Source organism: Perognathus longimembris, chromosome 20, assembly GCF_023159225.1.
Source record: "Perognathus longimembris pacificus isolate PPM17 chromosome 20, ASM2315922v1, whole genome shotgun sequence".
NCBI lineage: Eukaryota > Metazoa > Chordata > Mammalia > Rodentia > Heteromyidae > Perognathus > Perognathus longimembris.
The window spans coordinates 18,304,415-18,320,618 of NC_063180.1; the positions used below are offsets into that span (position 1 = coordinate 18,304,415).

Below are 16,204 nucleotides of genomic sequence, written 5' to 3' on the forward strand. Positions count from 1 at the left end.
CATGCTGGATTCTCTCCCACACCCTAACTCCAACAAAGCAGAAACCGGAGCAGAGAACCAACTGTGGTCAGTTTATTCAATCTGCTGACCAGCTCTCAGCAGGCAAGCTGCAGAGCTGTGCCGTGGCAAGCCAGGATAAATAGGGGCTTCCGGGCCAGAGCCTGGGGGAAGGCACTGTGGCAGGCCAGCCTAGGGACCGCTGAAACACTGCCCCCAAGTGGCACAGCCTGGAAGAGCAGGGATGAGAGAAGCTGCCCACCACGGCAGTGACGGTGTCAGTCTGAGGGGGCCTCCCCACGGAGTCCTCTAGGGGGGCTGGCCAGCCCTCCCCACTGTGCACCGAGGCCTCACTTGTCAAAGTGGTCCAGCGGGTAGTGCTCCCCATAGGCCTGCAGGTGCCGGGCCAGGGCCTCCTGCTGCTTGCGGAGCCGGGCGGGCATCTCCTGGTACACATCTGAGAAGAGCAGGTTGGGGTTGGGCTTCAGCTTCCGCTCCGCCTGCTCGAAGGCCTCCATCACCTGGGGGACATGGGTGGGTAGGAGGCTGCTGGCTCCCCACAGCCTGGCCTCCCTAAGGGACCTCAGCCAGAGGGCAGCCAACAGGCTGGGTCCCCAACAGGGACCAGGTGCAGATCCCTGCAGCCTGGCCTGGCAGGGGCCTGGCACTGTGCTGGTGTAAGGAGTCACATAGCCTCTCAGTGGCCGGTGAAGGAATCGGGGCGCAGAGGTCAGAAGGGACATATCTAGGATGATGTCCCCTGCAGCCAGGATGCAGGGCACCTGCCTGACGCAGGCTTGTCCTCACCATGGAAGACCACCCTGGCTCTGATCACAGCTGAGGTGAACATCTGGTGGCCTCTAGGCAGCGTAGTCTCCCCTCATGTGGACCAAGCTGCCCGGTTCTCAAACCCCCTTCTCAAGTGAGCACCCCAGGGCCCTCCTCGGAGATGAGGAGCCAGGCAGGCCACCGTGAGGCTGTGGCTGGCTCCATGGCACACACTCAGGAAGGACAGTGCTGGGTGCCCAGCGGGCAGCCCTCACCTTCTTGCGGGACTGCTTCCGCCAGGCCCGCTCCTGCTCCTCATCCCACCAGCCGCGGCTGAGCAGGTGGTGCCTCAGCCTGGAGATGGGGTGGTCCTGCTTGTCCCAGTAGTTCACCTCGTCCACCGAGCGGTACGCCGAGCTGTCGTCACTTGTACTGTGGTGGCCGATCCTGCCACAGAGGGGCCCCAAGTCAGGGGGGAATCCGGGGTGGAGAGGTGGCCACAGATGTCACAGGGTGACAGCCATGTTTTGGGGACAGCGATGGGGGGGCGGGCAGGCACCTGTAGGTCATGGCCTCGATGAGGAAGGGCTGGTTCTCAGCCACAGCCCGCCGCCGGGCCTCCTTGGTGGCGTTGTACACGGCGAATACATCGTTGCCATCCACGCGGATGGACATGATGCCGTAGCCGGGGCCTCGTGCCGCTGCGGGGACCAAAGGAAGGCTGGTTGAACCCAGGGCTCAGATGAGGAAAATGGGGGGACAGGAGAGCCCCAAGCAGAGAGAAACAAGTAGGCAGAGGGAGGGAGGGAGAAGAGCAAGACAGGCTCCCTCACCACCTCCTGTGCCTTCCCTGGTACCAGAAATCATAGGAAGAGAGCAGGGCAGAAGTGGGGTGCCGGGGGGGCAAGTCGCTTACCGATGCCATCCCCCCGGTACTGCTCGGAGGTGGGCGTGGAGATGGCGTAGCCGTTGTTCCGGCAGAAGAAGATAATGGGGCACTCGAGGGTGGCAGCGAAGTTGAAGCCTGCGTGGGCATCACCCTCACTGGCTGCCCCCTCTCCAAAGTAACAGATGACTGCCTGGTTGGCGTTAGCACGCTTGGCCGCATAGGCCGCTCCTACAGCTGCCCGGGAAGAAGAGGGTGTGAGCAGAGAGACACAGCGAGGGTGCTCAGCTCAGCCCTGCCCCTCTGCTCTGACATAAGCGCTGCCCTGTGATGCCTCCCCCAGTGCCCCAGTGTTGTTCCCTGAGGACAGAACAACCCCTGCACACTCTGGGTGCTGCCCCTCACCTGTCCTCAGCGCCTCAGCCCCCAGCCAGCGCCAGTAAGGCTGAGGTTCGTGTCTCCAGTGGCACCCGTATATGGCAGGCTGGGCCAGCCTTTCTGAAGTACCGCCCACCTCGGCTCAATGCTGCATGCGCCCCCCAAGTGCTGCGCTCAGGTGGTCACTCTGGGAGGCCTGTGCACATGCACCCCTGCACACACCTGGGCCACTGCACGGTCGAGAGAACCTGGCTGGGCCCACCCAACCCCAGAAGGGGCTGGTGAGGGGGTCTGATTCCTGTGTAGGTGCAGACCTGGCACCCTGAGTGGCTCCCTTGTATAGAAGAAAGTATGGGGGCCTAGGGTAGGCTCTGGGGACTCCCCACCTGCCCTCCCCTCTGACTTTCCATCTGCTCTCTGTAGTGGAGAAAGGGGCACATCATGGCCTTACCCCATGGTCATGGATGGTGGGGGGAGGGATCAGAATCTGGCAAATCCAGAGTGGAAGCAGGCTAGCTCCCAGTGGGGACCCCACCTCCCGGGACCCAGAACAGGCCCTGAGGGCAGTGCCCCTGGCACGTGTGTGTGTGTGTGTGTGTGTGTGTGTGTGTGTGAGCTCCTCACCTTGAGGGATCTGAGTGGCCAGCGGAGAGGATATGGTGACAAAGTGGCGCTCCTTGCAGCCATAGTGCACGGGCATTTGGCGCCCCTTGCCCGGGTCGCTCGCGTTGCCATAGCACTGAGCCATGAACAGTTCCAGGGGGTACTCGCGGTACATCAGCACACCTGGGGGGAGAAGGTGGCTGTGAGCTTGGGGGGGGGAGGCAAACACCAAGTCTGGGGGCTGGGGATATAGCCTAGTGGCAAGAGTGCCTGCCTCGGATACACGAGGCCCTAGGTTCGATTCCCCAGCACCACATATACAGAAACGGCCAGAAGCGGCGCTGTGGCTCAAGTGGCAGAGTGCTAGCCTTGAGCAAGAAGAAGCCAGGGACAGTGCTCAGGCCCTGAGTCCAAGGCCCAGGACTGGCCAAAAATAAAAAAACACCAAGTCTGTGGGGGACTCAGGGCCCATCTCTGGCTACCCCAAGGTGCCCGATTCCCTGTCTGTGCACAGAAAGGGGCTCGAGGGGTATGGTGGCCTGTAATCGCAGCACTGAAGTAGGAGGATCACTAGATCCAGGCCAGCCCTGTCTCAAACCCACAACAACGACGAAAGGTAGATGAACTGAAAGGTTCCCAGGGATTAGCAGGTGCCCCAGACAGGCCCCATACGCAGAACTTCCAAAAAGCATGGCTTGTTCTAAGGATCAGACCAGACAATCTCGTTTTTGAAGAGGTGGCAGAAATCCACCTTTTTCATTCTTTTGGTGGTGCAAGATATGGAATGCAGGGCCCCAGGCATGCTAGATAAGGGCCCCACCACCGAGCCACACCTCTAGACCAAGATTCCCAGCTTCCCTCCCTCCCGATCTTCCTCCCAGGGAGAAACTGCGCTTTATGAGACATTTTAAAGAGTTTTCAAGTAATTCAACCACTAATTCACACCTGTCTCAGAAAGGAAGCTGTCCACCACGGTCCAGCAGTAAAGGTCTTTCTTCAAACAAAAGCCCTGGTGGACGCCCAGCTGCCATCAAAGGCACAGTCCCTGTCTAGGCGGTGCTGAGCTGCGCCGGGGTCACAGGCTGTGTCCTGTCCTCGTGTTTAGCTTCACTCCAGCCTCCAATCAGACACCACACGGTGGGCCGCACACGCCATGCCCCCACCCCCAGCTAAGCCGAGACTGCCACTTTCCTTCCTGGCCTTCGGAGGCAGGGGGAGGGGGGGTGGCCCTTGCCTCCTCTGGCTCCTCGCACTTCTATGGGAGAGCACTTGTGGGAAATAACAGTGTGGGCTTCAGGGCTGGTGGAGAGCCTGCCTAGTGTGCATGAAACCCTGGATTCAATTCCTCAGTACCACATACACAGAAAAGGCTGGAAGTGGTGCTGTGGCTCAAGTGTCAGAGTGCTATCCTTGAGCTAAAGAAGCTCAGGGACAGTGCTCAGGCTCAGAGTTCAATCCCCAGGACTGGCAAAAAATACAGAAACAATCTCTAAAAGTGTGGACCCCAAAGGGAACCCCAGGGCTGAGCCATGGGCAGCCTTACCTGCCTCCCGGTACTGGCCAAACACCAGGTCTGTGCTATCCAGGGCAGCGGCACTCCCCACATGGGTCCCCTCCTCACCATAGTTGGTCATGTAGAAGGAGATCCGGCCCTGGGGGTGGCAAGGCCCAGGCCCGGGGTGGCGGTTACACTGGGCAGGAACAGAACCACGTGACCCTGCCCAACTACGATCACCTGTAGTGGCCCCCCTCAGGGAGGCTGGGCCCAATGGGTAATGCTGGGAACTGTGCATCCGGACTGTCCTCTGACAGTAGTCCCCAACCCAGCCTGCCCCCAGGGGCAGAGAGTTCATCCCTGTATTTCACAAGTCTCTCTGCAGGCAGGTGGTGGCAGTGAGCCAGGAGTGGGGGCGGTGGCCTGGCCTGGAAGTGGGGGAGGAGCAGAGGGGTGAGTCTTCAAAAGCTGTTAGTGCTGCTGGAGGGGACCACCCAGGTGCCCGGCCAGCTCCCTTCACTGCAGCCAGTGGCCGGCTAGAGATGCTGGCATTCCGGGTCTCATGGCCACCACAGATGGGTCCCTGTTAGCCAGAGGCTCCGGAGAAAGCCTGCCTCTGCCTTCTGGATACCTCCTTCTACCTTTCGTAGAGCCATGATGTTCTACCATGGCAGCCATTCTGTAAGCATGAGGCAACATGCCCAGATGTGCACTAACGGGCCATAAGGGTAAAGCAGAGGCAGGGGCTGGGTGCCTGGCAGGGCTGCTAAACCACTGAACATTTTTCCTTTCTTTCTTTTTTTTTTTTTTTTTTTGCCAGTCCTGAGGCTTGGACTCAGGGCCTGGGCACTGTCCCTGAGCTTCTTTTTGCTCAAAGCTAGAGCTCTACCTCTTGAGCCACGGCACCACTTCCAGCTTTTTTGTTTTATTTTCTGTTTATGTGGTGCTGAGGAATCGAACCCAGGGCTTCTCCACATGCTACATGTGTTCATCTGGTTTTCCAGCTGCTAAATCCTTCTTTCCTCCTTTTCTCCCTCCTTCCTTCCTTCCTTCCTTTGGTCATAGGGCTTGAATGTGGAGGCTGGACGTTGCCTCTGAGTGCTTTTGCTCAAGGCTAGCACTCTGCCACTTTGAGCCACAGCGCCACTTGGGTTTTCTGGTGGTTCACTGGAGATAAGAGTCTCACAGGGACTTTTCTGCCCTGGCTGGCTTTGAATCATGATTCTTAGTTCTCAGCCTCCCAAGTAGCAAGGAGTGAGCCGACCAGTGCCCAGCTGAACAAGTGCTTTCTTCTAAGCTGGGTGCCAGTGGCTTACACTAGTCATTCTAACTGTTCAGGAGGCTTAGAGCTGAGGATGGAAGTTTAAAGCTAGCCTAGGCAGAAATTAACTACCTAAAATAAGGCCAGAAACATTGGTGTGTAGTAGAGCACCAGCCTTGAGCAAGAGAGCTAGGCCCTGAGTTCAAGTTTTAGTACCAGCATGAAAATTTTTAAAAAACAAAGCAAGATGGCCAACACATGCAAAAAGAAAAGTACCCAGCACTAGTGGCTCTCGCTGTAACCCTGTTACTCAGGAGCTGAGATCCATAGGACTATGACTGCTGGGCCTTCCCCCCCTGCCTTCTCCTAACACAGGGTGCCAAGTTAGGCACACAGCATGTGTTTCCAGTGATGGGGTCCATGTTTCAGTCCTCGGGGTGGACACCCCCACCCCAGTCTTCTCCTAGAGCCTCAAATCCCCATGCCCAGAGGATCTCCATCCTTCTCCCAGAAGGGGCTCTTGGGATGCACATGTGCATGAATGCATGCACAGACGTGGACGCACACTCATGCACGCACTCACCTGCCGCTGGGACTCATAGAGGATGCGGTCCATGGTGTTGAGCAGCGTCATGCTCCTGTAGAACTTCAGCACCTCCTCCTGGGGCAGCTGCGAAGAGGCACAGGCAGACAGGGAAAGTCGGGACTAGAGGGGGTGTGGGCAAGGGGCCCGGGAGCAGGGGGCGGGAAGCAGCCTCACGTGGGGGTCCTCGCTGGGGTTGATGATCTGGCCCTGGCGGTCCATGACGCGGTAGATGGGGATTCCGGAGATGACGTTGGGCTGGATGAAGTCCAGCTTGTCTACGAACTCTGCGGAGGCCCCTGGGAACTGGGGCTTGTCCTCCAGGGACGAGAACTGCTGCTGCTGCCTGCAGGGGTGCTGGGGAGAGCGGCAAGGAGGCCCCTGTGTCAGGAGCAGCAGCAGGCTGCACGTGGCTCAGTCCTGGGAGCCTGGATAGTGTGGTGGGTGAGTCACCAAGCTCCAGGCCTGGGACCCAATGTACCACATCCACACTCTGCCCCACGTATGTGTACACTGGGGTTTGAACTCAGGGCCTTGATCTTGCCAGGAAGGTACTCTTCCAGTCCTTTCTGGTTTCTTGGTTTTTCGAGTGGGCCTGTGCTATGACCTTATTATGTTTCCCACATAGCTGAGATGATAGGTGTGAACCACCACAGCCAACTTTTTATTAGTGGAGATGGGGTTTTGTGAGATTGTTGCCTGGGCTAACCTTAACCTGCAATCCAGCTGCCTCCACCTCACAAGTAGCTAGGATTACAGGTATGTGCCAGCACATATGGCCTTTAACACATTCATGGGGTGACACCTTGGGCAAGTGACTACAGTGTGTGTCTCAATTTCCTTATCTGTAAGACCGGAACACAAACAGTAATGTCTTGAAACAGCAGAACATTCACTCTGCAAGCCTGGGCCTTGGTGTAAGTTAGCGTCAGGGAGGAAAACCAAATAAAACATGCTCCCCACACAATGTTCTCAAAGAGTCCACAGGCCCATGCTCTTCATTGTGGCATCCACAACCTTCCCAGGCTGGCCATAAATACTACTCCGTCTCCCATTTCAGTTTTTTTTTTTTTTTTTGCCAGTCCTAGGGCTTGAACTCAGGGCCTGAGCACTGTCCCTGAGCTTCTTTTTGCTCAAGGCTAGCACTATACCACTTGAGCCACAGCGCCACTTCTGGCTTTTTCTATATATGCGGTGCTGAGGAACCGAACCCATGGCTTCGTGCATGCTAAGCAAGCACTTTACAACTAGGCCATATTCTCAGCCCTGTTCCTGAGCTCTTTTGTTCAAGGCTAGCATTCTACTACTTGAGCCACAGTATCACTTCCAGTTTTCTGGTGGTTCCTTGGAGATAAAAGTTTCCTGGACTTTTCTGCTTGGGCTGGCTTCAAACCCTGATCCTCAGATCTCAGCCTCTTGAGTAGCTAGAATCATAGGCATGAGCCACCTGTGCCCTGGCCCAGGCTAGCCTTGAACTTATGATTTTCCTGCCTCAGTGTCCCAAGTGCTGGAATTACACAAGTGCACCACTATGCTCAAATAAGGCTTTGAGCTCTTAAGGGCCAGACAGACTTCTTGAGTTTAAATCTCTCTTTTCATGTGTGCACTGCCTACAGAATGGAGAATACTTTGTGAAAATATTATGGGGTTTAAAGACTCTATGTAAAATATTCAGCAAAATGTCTGGAAGGCACAGAGTAAATGTGCAAAAAAAAAAAAAAAAAAAAGCTGGCTCGGACTTCTACCACACCTCTGCCCTCTTTTTCTCCCTTCCCCCTTTTCTCCCGTTCCTCTCCTCCCCTCCCTTCCTCTGTCCTACAGATGCCTCCTTTCCCGAAGCCTGGCAAACCCTTCTACAAACCCCAGACTCCTCAGCCAGCACTGGCTCCTGCAGTAAAATCCACTTATCTACTCAATAAATATTTGAGCACCTGCTCTGTTCCCAGCCCTGTGGGAGGTTTCAGCGAGGAGAGCAGGGGCTGGGCATGCAAGGAGGAGGAGGTGACTCTGGCCTCCACATTAGAGGCTGGGAAGGCTTCTCTGAGACGATTTGGGAGCTTAGCCACACAGGACACGAGCAGCCCAGGAGGGAGCATTCTGGGCAAGGGGGAATACTCTCTGCAAAGCCCAAGGAGTGTGTTGGGGGATCCCGACAGGAGTGGAGAACATGGGGACCTGGAGGTGTGCAGTGGGGAGGAGTCCTGTGGTGCACGCCTTGCCAGGTCATGAGATGGGACCACACTCTCTCCCCAGATCATGGAGCCCTGATGCCCAGGGCTTTCTCTGCCTCTGCTGATTTTTTGTTTGTTTTTTTCCAATTCTGGGGCTTGAATTCAGAGCCTGAGCATTGTCCCTGAGCTTTTGGACTCCAAGACAGCACTCCATCACGTGAGCCACAGCTCCACTTCTATCTTTTTGGTGACTCACTGGAGATAAAGAGTCTCACAAGGGCTGGGAATATGGCCTAGTGGCAAGAGTATTTGCCTAGTATACATGAAGCCTTGGGTTCGATTCCCCAGCACCACATGTATAGAAAACGGCCAGAAGTAGCGCTGTGGCTCAAGTGGAAGAGTGCTAGCCTTGAGCAAAAAGAAGCCAGGGATAGTGCTCAGGCCCTGAGTCCAAGGCCCAGGACTGGCAAAAAAAAAAAAAAAAGTCTCACAAACTTTTCTGCCAGGGCTGGTGTCAAACCATGATCCTCAGATCTCAGCCTCCTGAGAAGCTAGGATGACTGACCCCTGCATGAGACACCAATGCCCAGCTCCTGCTGATCTCTTTTACAGACTTACTGCACAGGGCTGGGGATATGGCCTAGTGGCAAGAGAGCTTGCCTCGTATACATGAGGCCCTGGGTTCGATTCCCCAGCACCACATATACAGAAAACGGACAGAAGTGGCGCTGTGGCTCAATTGGCATAGTGCTAGCCTTGAGCAAAAGGAAGCCAGGGACAGTGCTCAGGCCCTGAGTCCAAGGCCCAGGACTGGCCAAAAAACCAAAACAAACAAACAAAAAAACCCCAAAACAAACAAACAGATTTACTGCACAATAAAGCCAGCTAGGAATGCACAAACCTCCTCCAAGCAGCCCCAGGTCCCAAGAGACGGGAAATTGGGGCTTGCCAGACACAGTGTCCACAATGAAAACCAGACACGAGTCACTTGAACCACCACAGACAATCTGATGGGTCCATCCAGTGCACTGCAACCCACGCTGGTCCATGTACATGAGTTAAGACAGCCACAGACCACATTCCAAAAGAAGCTATTTTTCAAAACACTGGACCACAGAGGCGCCCACCTATCTGGGACCCACATACCTTCCCTGCTATGATGCCTGGAAAGCTTGTGGAAATGACTCTCCTCTAGGGCAGGAGGCTAATGGGCACTGAAGGAGGAGAAGGCCTGACCACCAACAATGCTGCCTCAGTGCTAACAGAGCTCCCTCTCCATCACTCCACCTCTTGATTGCCTGGTCACTAAGCAACATGGAGAAGTTCAGCGGTTGCAATCAGAGAAAGGAGAAAGGTTTAGCAGGACCAATGAGATGGGTGCTCGGCCGTGCTATGCACATCCCACCCACATCCTCAGGACATCAGGATAACTTGCCATTACAGACAGGAAAATGAGGTACAGGGAGAAAAAATGGCTCATACCAGGCGTCCACCTTGGAGGAGAGGGGGAAGGTGGAATCTAGATCATACTTGGGCTTCCAACCCAGCAGGGCTGATCCAGGCCCCCAAGCCCACGCATTGGCTGTAATCTCAGCTACTTGGGAGTCAGAGATGAAGAACAACAAAGTGTTAATGAGACATCATCTCAGAAAACAAGCTGCATGTGGTATATGCAGCTATAATCCCAGCTATGCTTGAGGTTGAGGTAGGAGGACCACAGTCCACAGCAGGTCACAGGCAAAAAAACAACCAAGAAAATCTTATCCAAAAAAGATAAGTAAGCCACCATGGCTGCAGATGGCTCACACCTGTAATCCTAGGTATTCAGGAGGCTGAGATCTGAGGATCACAGTTCAAAGCCGGCCTGGGCAGGAAAGTGCAAAGCCAGGAAAGTCCATGAGACTCCTATCTCCAGAAAACCAGAAGTGGTGCTGTGGTTTAAGTGGTAGAGTGCTAGCCTTGAGCTGAAGAGCTCAGGGACAGTGCCCAGGACCTGAGTTCAAGCCCCACAGCCAACAACAACAACAAAACGTAAGAATTCTGAGTTCAAGCCCTAATACTAATTCAAAAATAAATAAAAATAAAAAGCAGCCAGATGTCAGTGGCTTACAATTGTAATCCTGGCAACTCAGGAGGTTGAAATCCAAGAATCACAGTTCAAAGCCAGCCTAGTCAGGAGAGTCTGTGAGACCCTTATCTCTTAATTAACTACCAAAAAAGAAGCTGAAAGTAGAGCTGTACCTCAAATGGCAGAGTGTCAGCCTTGAGTGAAAAAGCTAAGGCACAGCACTCAGGGCCTGAGTTCAAGTCCCAGTACCAGCACAAAGATAATCATAATAATAACAACAGGAAAAAGTGGAGGGTGGGGAGTGGTGACTCAAGTGGCAAGACACAAGCTCCAGGCCTGAGCTCAAGCCCCAGCACAGCAGTGTGGCTTCACTTCCCTCGCAGGGGAGCAGGCTGGGGTCTGCCACAGCTGGATTCTAGAGTCCTCTCCCCTCCCTTCCCTTCCAGGTTCCAGCAAGGCGGCATGGGTGCATGGGTGGGATTAAGTGCAGCTGTGGTGAGGAGGAAAATTATACTCCCCAGGGCAGGGCAGGTTCAGGCCTGGCGCTACCAGGGCAGACGTGCCCTCCCAGAGCAAGGAGGAGGCAACAAGCTCCCCACTGCGAACACCCGCCACAGCCAACCTGGTACATCAACCTACAGGGTTCTTTGTGCTGGGGCCATCTCCCACACAGTACCTCCTGGGATCCAGGGTGACGCACACCAACTCTTGACAGGCAATTAATCAAGGACGAAAGGAGTGGGTGACCCTGACTCTGGAGTCAGCCTGACCTGGACTCCTATGTCTGGGCTCCCTGCATGGCTCAGCAAACACTTCCACTCTTTAACTGTCCTCCTCACACTTTTGTTAAAACAAACAAACAAACAAAAAAGGTGGTGGCAGCAGGCTGTGCCCAAAGTCTCTAGGATAATACACACAAGGGCTTCAGCTCAGACCTGCTCACACCATGTGTATAACGATCTGTAGAGGTGGGCCCTGTTTGTCTTGCACACCTGTAATTCCTGCACTTAGGAAGCTAAGGCAGAAGGATTGAGAGTTCCAGGCCAGTTTGGATTATATAACAACAACTTATTTCAAATTTTAATTGAAATTAAATTTTATTTAAATTGTAAAGCAATGAGAGCCAAGTGTGGCAGTGCTCACCTACAATCCCAGCATTCAGAAAGGCTGAGGCTAAAGGATCTTGAGTTGAAGGCTAACCTGGGCTAACCTGGGATCTCACCAGATTGAGATCCGCTCTGGCTTCAAACCATAATCCTCCCACTCTCAGCTTCCACTAGCTAGGAAAGTACCTCTGAACGGATCGTCTGTTGATTGCTTCTTACATTTGCTTTCTTCAGCCTTCCACTCTTTCAAAAACTAATTTCCTCATTGGAACACTTGTGTTACAGAATCACAAAGTCAACTGCAGATTTTTAATTTTGCTGCTACTGGGGCAAAAACTATTAAAAGTATGATAATGAATGTGAGTTGCCATTGTATATCAAAGAGTGCTTCATAATGTGCAAAAACAAGCCAAAGTTGTTGTTGTTGTTTTTGCCAGTCCTGGGGCTTGAACTCAGGGCCTGGGCACTGTCCCTGGCTTCTTTTTGCTCAAGGCTAGCACTCTACCACTTGAGTCACAGTGCCACTTCCAGCTTTTTCTGTTTATGTGGTGCTGCAGAATGGAACCCAGGGCTTCAAGCATGCTAGGCAAGCACTCTACCACTAAGCCACATTCCCAACCCAAGTCACAATTACCAGTAATGAGCACCTCCTGTCGTCCCCCCCCCCCCCCCCCCGTGCTGGCTCCTATACCTGAAGATACTGCACAGGGTGCTGGAGCCCCCGGAAAGGTTCCTCCCCCCAAAACAGCTGTGCTGCAGAAAGAACCTAGGTGATAATGAGCCCTGGCTGCCCCGTGACTTCCAGCAGGGTAAGGACTCCACTCCTAGAAGCTGGGGTCACAGAAGTGAATGTGTGGCCAGGCCTGGTCTGGCCCAGGGGCGATAGCTACAAAACTGACTCATGACAGTATAATAATCTGGGTTTCCTTTCTCCTCTTTGCCCTGAGTACTCAAAACATATGGGAAGCCGGGTGCTGATGGCTCACACCTGTAATATACTAGCTACACAGGAAGTTGAGATCTGAGGATCACAATTCAAAGCCAGCCTGGGTAGGAAAGTCCCAGTGAGACTCTCATCTTCAATTAACAACTCAAAAGCCAGAAGTAGAGCTGTGGCTCATAGTGGTAGAGTGTTAAACTTGAGCACAATGGGGCTCAGGGACAGTGCCCAAGACCTGAATTCAAGCCCCAGGACTAGTATACACACACAAAAAAGTTTAGGTCTGGGAATATGGCCTAGTGGTAAAGTGCTTGCCTTGTATACATGAAGCCCTGGGTTCGACTCCTCAGCACCACATAGAAAAAGCTGGAAGTGGCACTGTGGCTCACGTGATACAGTGCTAGCCTTGAGCAAAAAAAGAAGCTAGGGTCAGTGCTCAGGCCCTGAGTTCAAGCCCCAGGACTGGAAAAAAACAAAACAAAATAAAAAAGAAATAAAGAAAAAAGAAATGTTTAGTAGGTATGTGTGGCTGGTGGCTACTATACTGGACAGCATAACTATAAACCATTCCCAAGATCACAGAAAGGTCTAGCGGACAGTCCTGGTCTAAAATCTGTTTCAACTATATTACTGTCCCTTTTTTCTACTCAACAAAGTAAAAACAGCCAAGCTCAGCAGCTTACACCTGTAATTCTAGCTGCAGGAATGTAGAGGTAGCAGGATCTCAGTCCAGGCAAAAAGCACAAACAAACAAAAAAGGCTAGAGATATGGATCATGGGAGTATGGTCCTGAGTTCAAATCCCTGAACTGCAAAAAAAAAAAAACTCAAACATTTTAAAAACATATTTTAGAACAAGTGAAAGAAAAAGAAAAGCAGAGGGAAGGGGAATGGTGATTAAGAAAATAGAAATCACTGGGCACTGGTGGCTCACACCTGTAATCCTAGCTATTCAGGAGGCTGAGATCTGAGAATCAAGGTTCAAAGCCAGAGCAGACATAAAAGTCCCTGTGCGGGGCTGGGAATATGGCCTAGTGGTAAAGTGCTTGCCTCGTATACATGAAGCCCCGGGTTCGATTCCTCAATACCACATATGTACAAAAAAGCTGGAAGTGGCACTGTGGCTCAAGAGGTAGAGTGATAGCCTTGAGCAAAAACGAAGCCAGGGACAGTGCTCAGGCCCTGAGTCCATGCCCCAGGACTGGCAACAAAAACAAAACAAATAAACAAAAGTCCCTGTGAGACTCTTCTCTCCAATAAACTACTCAAGAGAAATCAGGAAGTGGTGCTGTGGCTCAAGTGATAGGACATTAGCTTTGAATACAAAGAGGCTAAGGGACAGTGCCCAGGCCTTGCGTACAAGCTCCATGACGGACAACCCCCCCCCCCAAAAAAAAAAGAAAATAGAAATTTTGTGGGTTTTTTTTCTTTTTTGCCAGTCCTGGGGCTTGAACTCAAGGCCTGAGCACTGTCCCTGGCTTCTTTTCGGTCAAGCCACGGCACCACTTCCGGCTTTTTGTTTAGGTGGTGCTGAGGAATTGAACCCAGGGTTTCATGCATGAGGCGAGCACTTTACCACTAGGCCATATTCCCAGCCCAGAAAATAGAAATTTTAAAATATATATGTCAACTAAAAGCAAAATGTTCTCCCATCCGTCCAATCACCTAACCCCTCAACAAACAGAGAAGAGAGAAGACAACAGGCAGGGAGCATAGCTAGGAGGAAAACAGATTCAATCAGCTACAAATGACCTTTCTTCAGCCTGTCCCAGTACTCCTTGCTCACCTCTAGGTCCACCTGTACAGCCAATGAGTTCCAGACACTCAGATCAGCTGTACAACATCTGATTGGGAAGAAAAAAAAAGGCAAAGAACAGCTTACAAGCAGGAGACTGCCCTGACCCCACCCTGTTCCAACGACCTTCTGCACATACCTGGTTCCCACAGCTCCATTTCTAGGCACCCACTCCTCATCCCTGGCCCATCCTCTCCACCTCCTCCCCTGTTCCTCTGGCTAACCACAGCCTCCTCCTTCAGATCCCATCTTCCTTGCCTTATGAACTGGGGAAAGGGTCAAACATAACTTCAAGAGATCTTGAGATTCTTCCCCAGTAAAATGCCAGTCTAGCCCACACGTTACTCCCAAGGTCACCTTCTTTGCTCTCCAAAGGTCAGTTCAGTCCCTTTTCTCCGCTCTTACTAACAGTGGCCGATGGTTAAATTTCCTATTGCCTTTATGATGTGCTGGGCCCACTTTTACCCATATGTAAAACAATATATATCTAATAGTGTATATTAGATATACATTATATACTAGGTATACATCTAATATATGTTACATGATATATAATATGACATAGTATACATATACATATATATATATAGCCACAACAACCCTATGAGTAGAGAGGAAATTAGATCCAGAGGTGTGCTTGGGATTACAGAACTGGAAACTGGCATAGCAAGGATATTAATTCACATGGTCTAGCTCCAAAACCTAATTATTTCACCACTCTTGTCTTACCTGAAATTTTAGTTCAAAGCCATTCTACAACCTACTTCCTCTCTTCCTCTAGTCAGGGGCTTCTAACTGGATTTCTTTCTGTGCCAGTACTGGGGCTTGAACTCAGGGCTTTGTGCTGTTTGGCTTTTTCACTCAAGGATGGCCCTCTATCACTTCAGGCTTTTTGGTGGGTCACTGGAGATAAAAGCCTCACCGGCTGTCCTACCCAGGCTGGCTTTCAAATCAATCCTCCCACCTCAGATGAATAGCTAGGATTACAAGTGTGAGCCACCGGCATCTGGGTTCTCAAGTGTTTTTAAGCAATGTAGCCAAGAAGCCCTATCTAAACCTCTCTTCATGCATGTCTCCTCCTTTTATAAATTCAGATAATGAATGCTGATAATCTCTTCTGCATAATATTTGCAACACAAAAAGTTCCTAGAATTTTTCTTTTCTCATCGGAGGACTTGGGAATAAAACAGGTTTCTTACCCAATTCATCCTAAGACCAGAATTTGGGTCAAGGAGCAAAGACAGACAAAAGTCCTGGACCAGTAAACGATGGGGACCACATCTCTCCTTCCTCTCTTCCAGGAGGGGTCTTTACCCACAAGAACGTTTCCCCGTTAGCCAGGCATGGTGGCAGCACGTCTGTCAATCCCAAATCCGGGGAGACTGAAGCAAGGAGGATCACGAGTTCCAGGCTGCCCTGGGCTCCATGGTCATCGTACAGCTTTCTCAAACATAAAATAGCTTAAAAAGTCCTCCCTGTAGTGGGGGCACTGTCACTCACGCCTGTAAAATCCTAGCTACTCAGGAGGCTGAGATCTGAGGACCTCGGTTCGAAGGCAGCCTGGGAAGGAACTCCCTGAGACCCTGGCGCCGGCCTGGGAAACAAACAAACCACCTCAGGAATAGCGTCCAGGCCCTGAGCTCAAGCCTTACTTAGGAAGGGCACAAAGAAAGTTCTTGCCGTGACTGCCCTGAGCCGTCACCAACCCGTTCCCCGCCAGGGACGACCCTGCCGGGACCGCACACTCAGAAACAAGCAAACAAACAAACATCCTTCTCAGGGAACCTCCCCGCCGCGAACCCCAGAACTCACAAACGTAGTCACCCCCCGAGTCCCCGGCCGCCTCAGCAACAGGAGGGCAGCCTGGCCCGGGCCTCGGCTTCGCCTCCACGCCCGCGCCGCCGAAATCGCTACCGCCATCTTGGCTGACAACTCCTCCGCGATCCGCCCCGCACCACGGCTGGGCCGAGGGCTGACCCTGCCGCAGCCTGACTGGAACAACAGCACCACCCTGCCGATTCAACGCGCGGCTCCGATCACACGGAAGCCGGAACGTACATACGGGTGGAGGAAACAATATATCCCTCACTCCCAATTGCTCTCAGCGCTCCATGGCCGCTTCTCACTCAACAGGCAATATAAAGGTCAACCTGA

The 16,204-nt window shown here is 52.6% G+C and overlaps 1 protein-coding gene across 2 annotated transcripts; it reads right to left on the minus strand.

Moving 5' to 3' along the window:
- Positions 1–52: 52 nt before the first annotated feature.
- Bckdha (branched chain keto acid dehydrogenase E1 subunit alpha) lies at positions 53–15,985 on the minus strand. 2 transcript variants are annotated; one of them, XM_048330073.1, is made up of 9 exons: positions 15,863–15,985; positions 6,149–6,328; positions 5,972–6,058; positions 4,176–4,284; positions 2,654–2,815; positions 1,682–1,888; positions 1,325–1,466; positions 1,041–1,212; positions 53–518 (listed from the first exon to the last, which is right to left on the minus strand). In XM_048330073.1, exons 1-9 carry the CDS (start codon positions 15,968–15,970, stop codon positions 348–350), a joined length of 1,338 nt encoding a protein of 445 aa, XP_048186030.1. In that variant the 5' UTR covers positions 15,971–15,985; the 3' UTR covers positions 53–347. The 2 variants fall into 2 exon arrangements, with proteins under 2 accessions (XP_048186030.1, XP_048186031.1); XM_048330074.1 differs by lacking the exon at positions 53–518 and adding an exon at positions 863–935 and having other exon boundaries at positions 982–1,212.
- Between the last annotated feature and the right edge of the window lie 219 nt (positions 15,986–16,204).

Excerpts from the sequence above, each read along its gene's own strand:
- Bckdha (XM_048330073.1), bottom strand. The coding sequence starts at position 15,970 with ATGGCGGTAGCGATTTCGGCGGCGCGGGCGTGGAGGCGAAGCCGAGGC. Across the intron at positions 4,285-5,971 it reads TCTATGAGTCCCAGCGGCAG|GGCCGGATCTCCTTCTACAT; the intron begins GTGAGTGCGTGC and ends TGCCACCCCCAG. Across the intron at positions 519-1,040 it reads GGAAGCAGTCCCGCAAGAAG|GTGATGGAGGCCTTCGAGCA; the intron begins GTGAGGGCTGCC and ends CATGTCCCCCAG.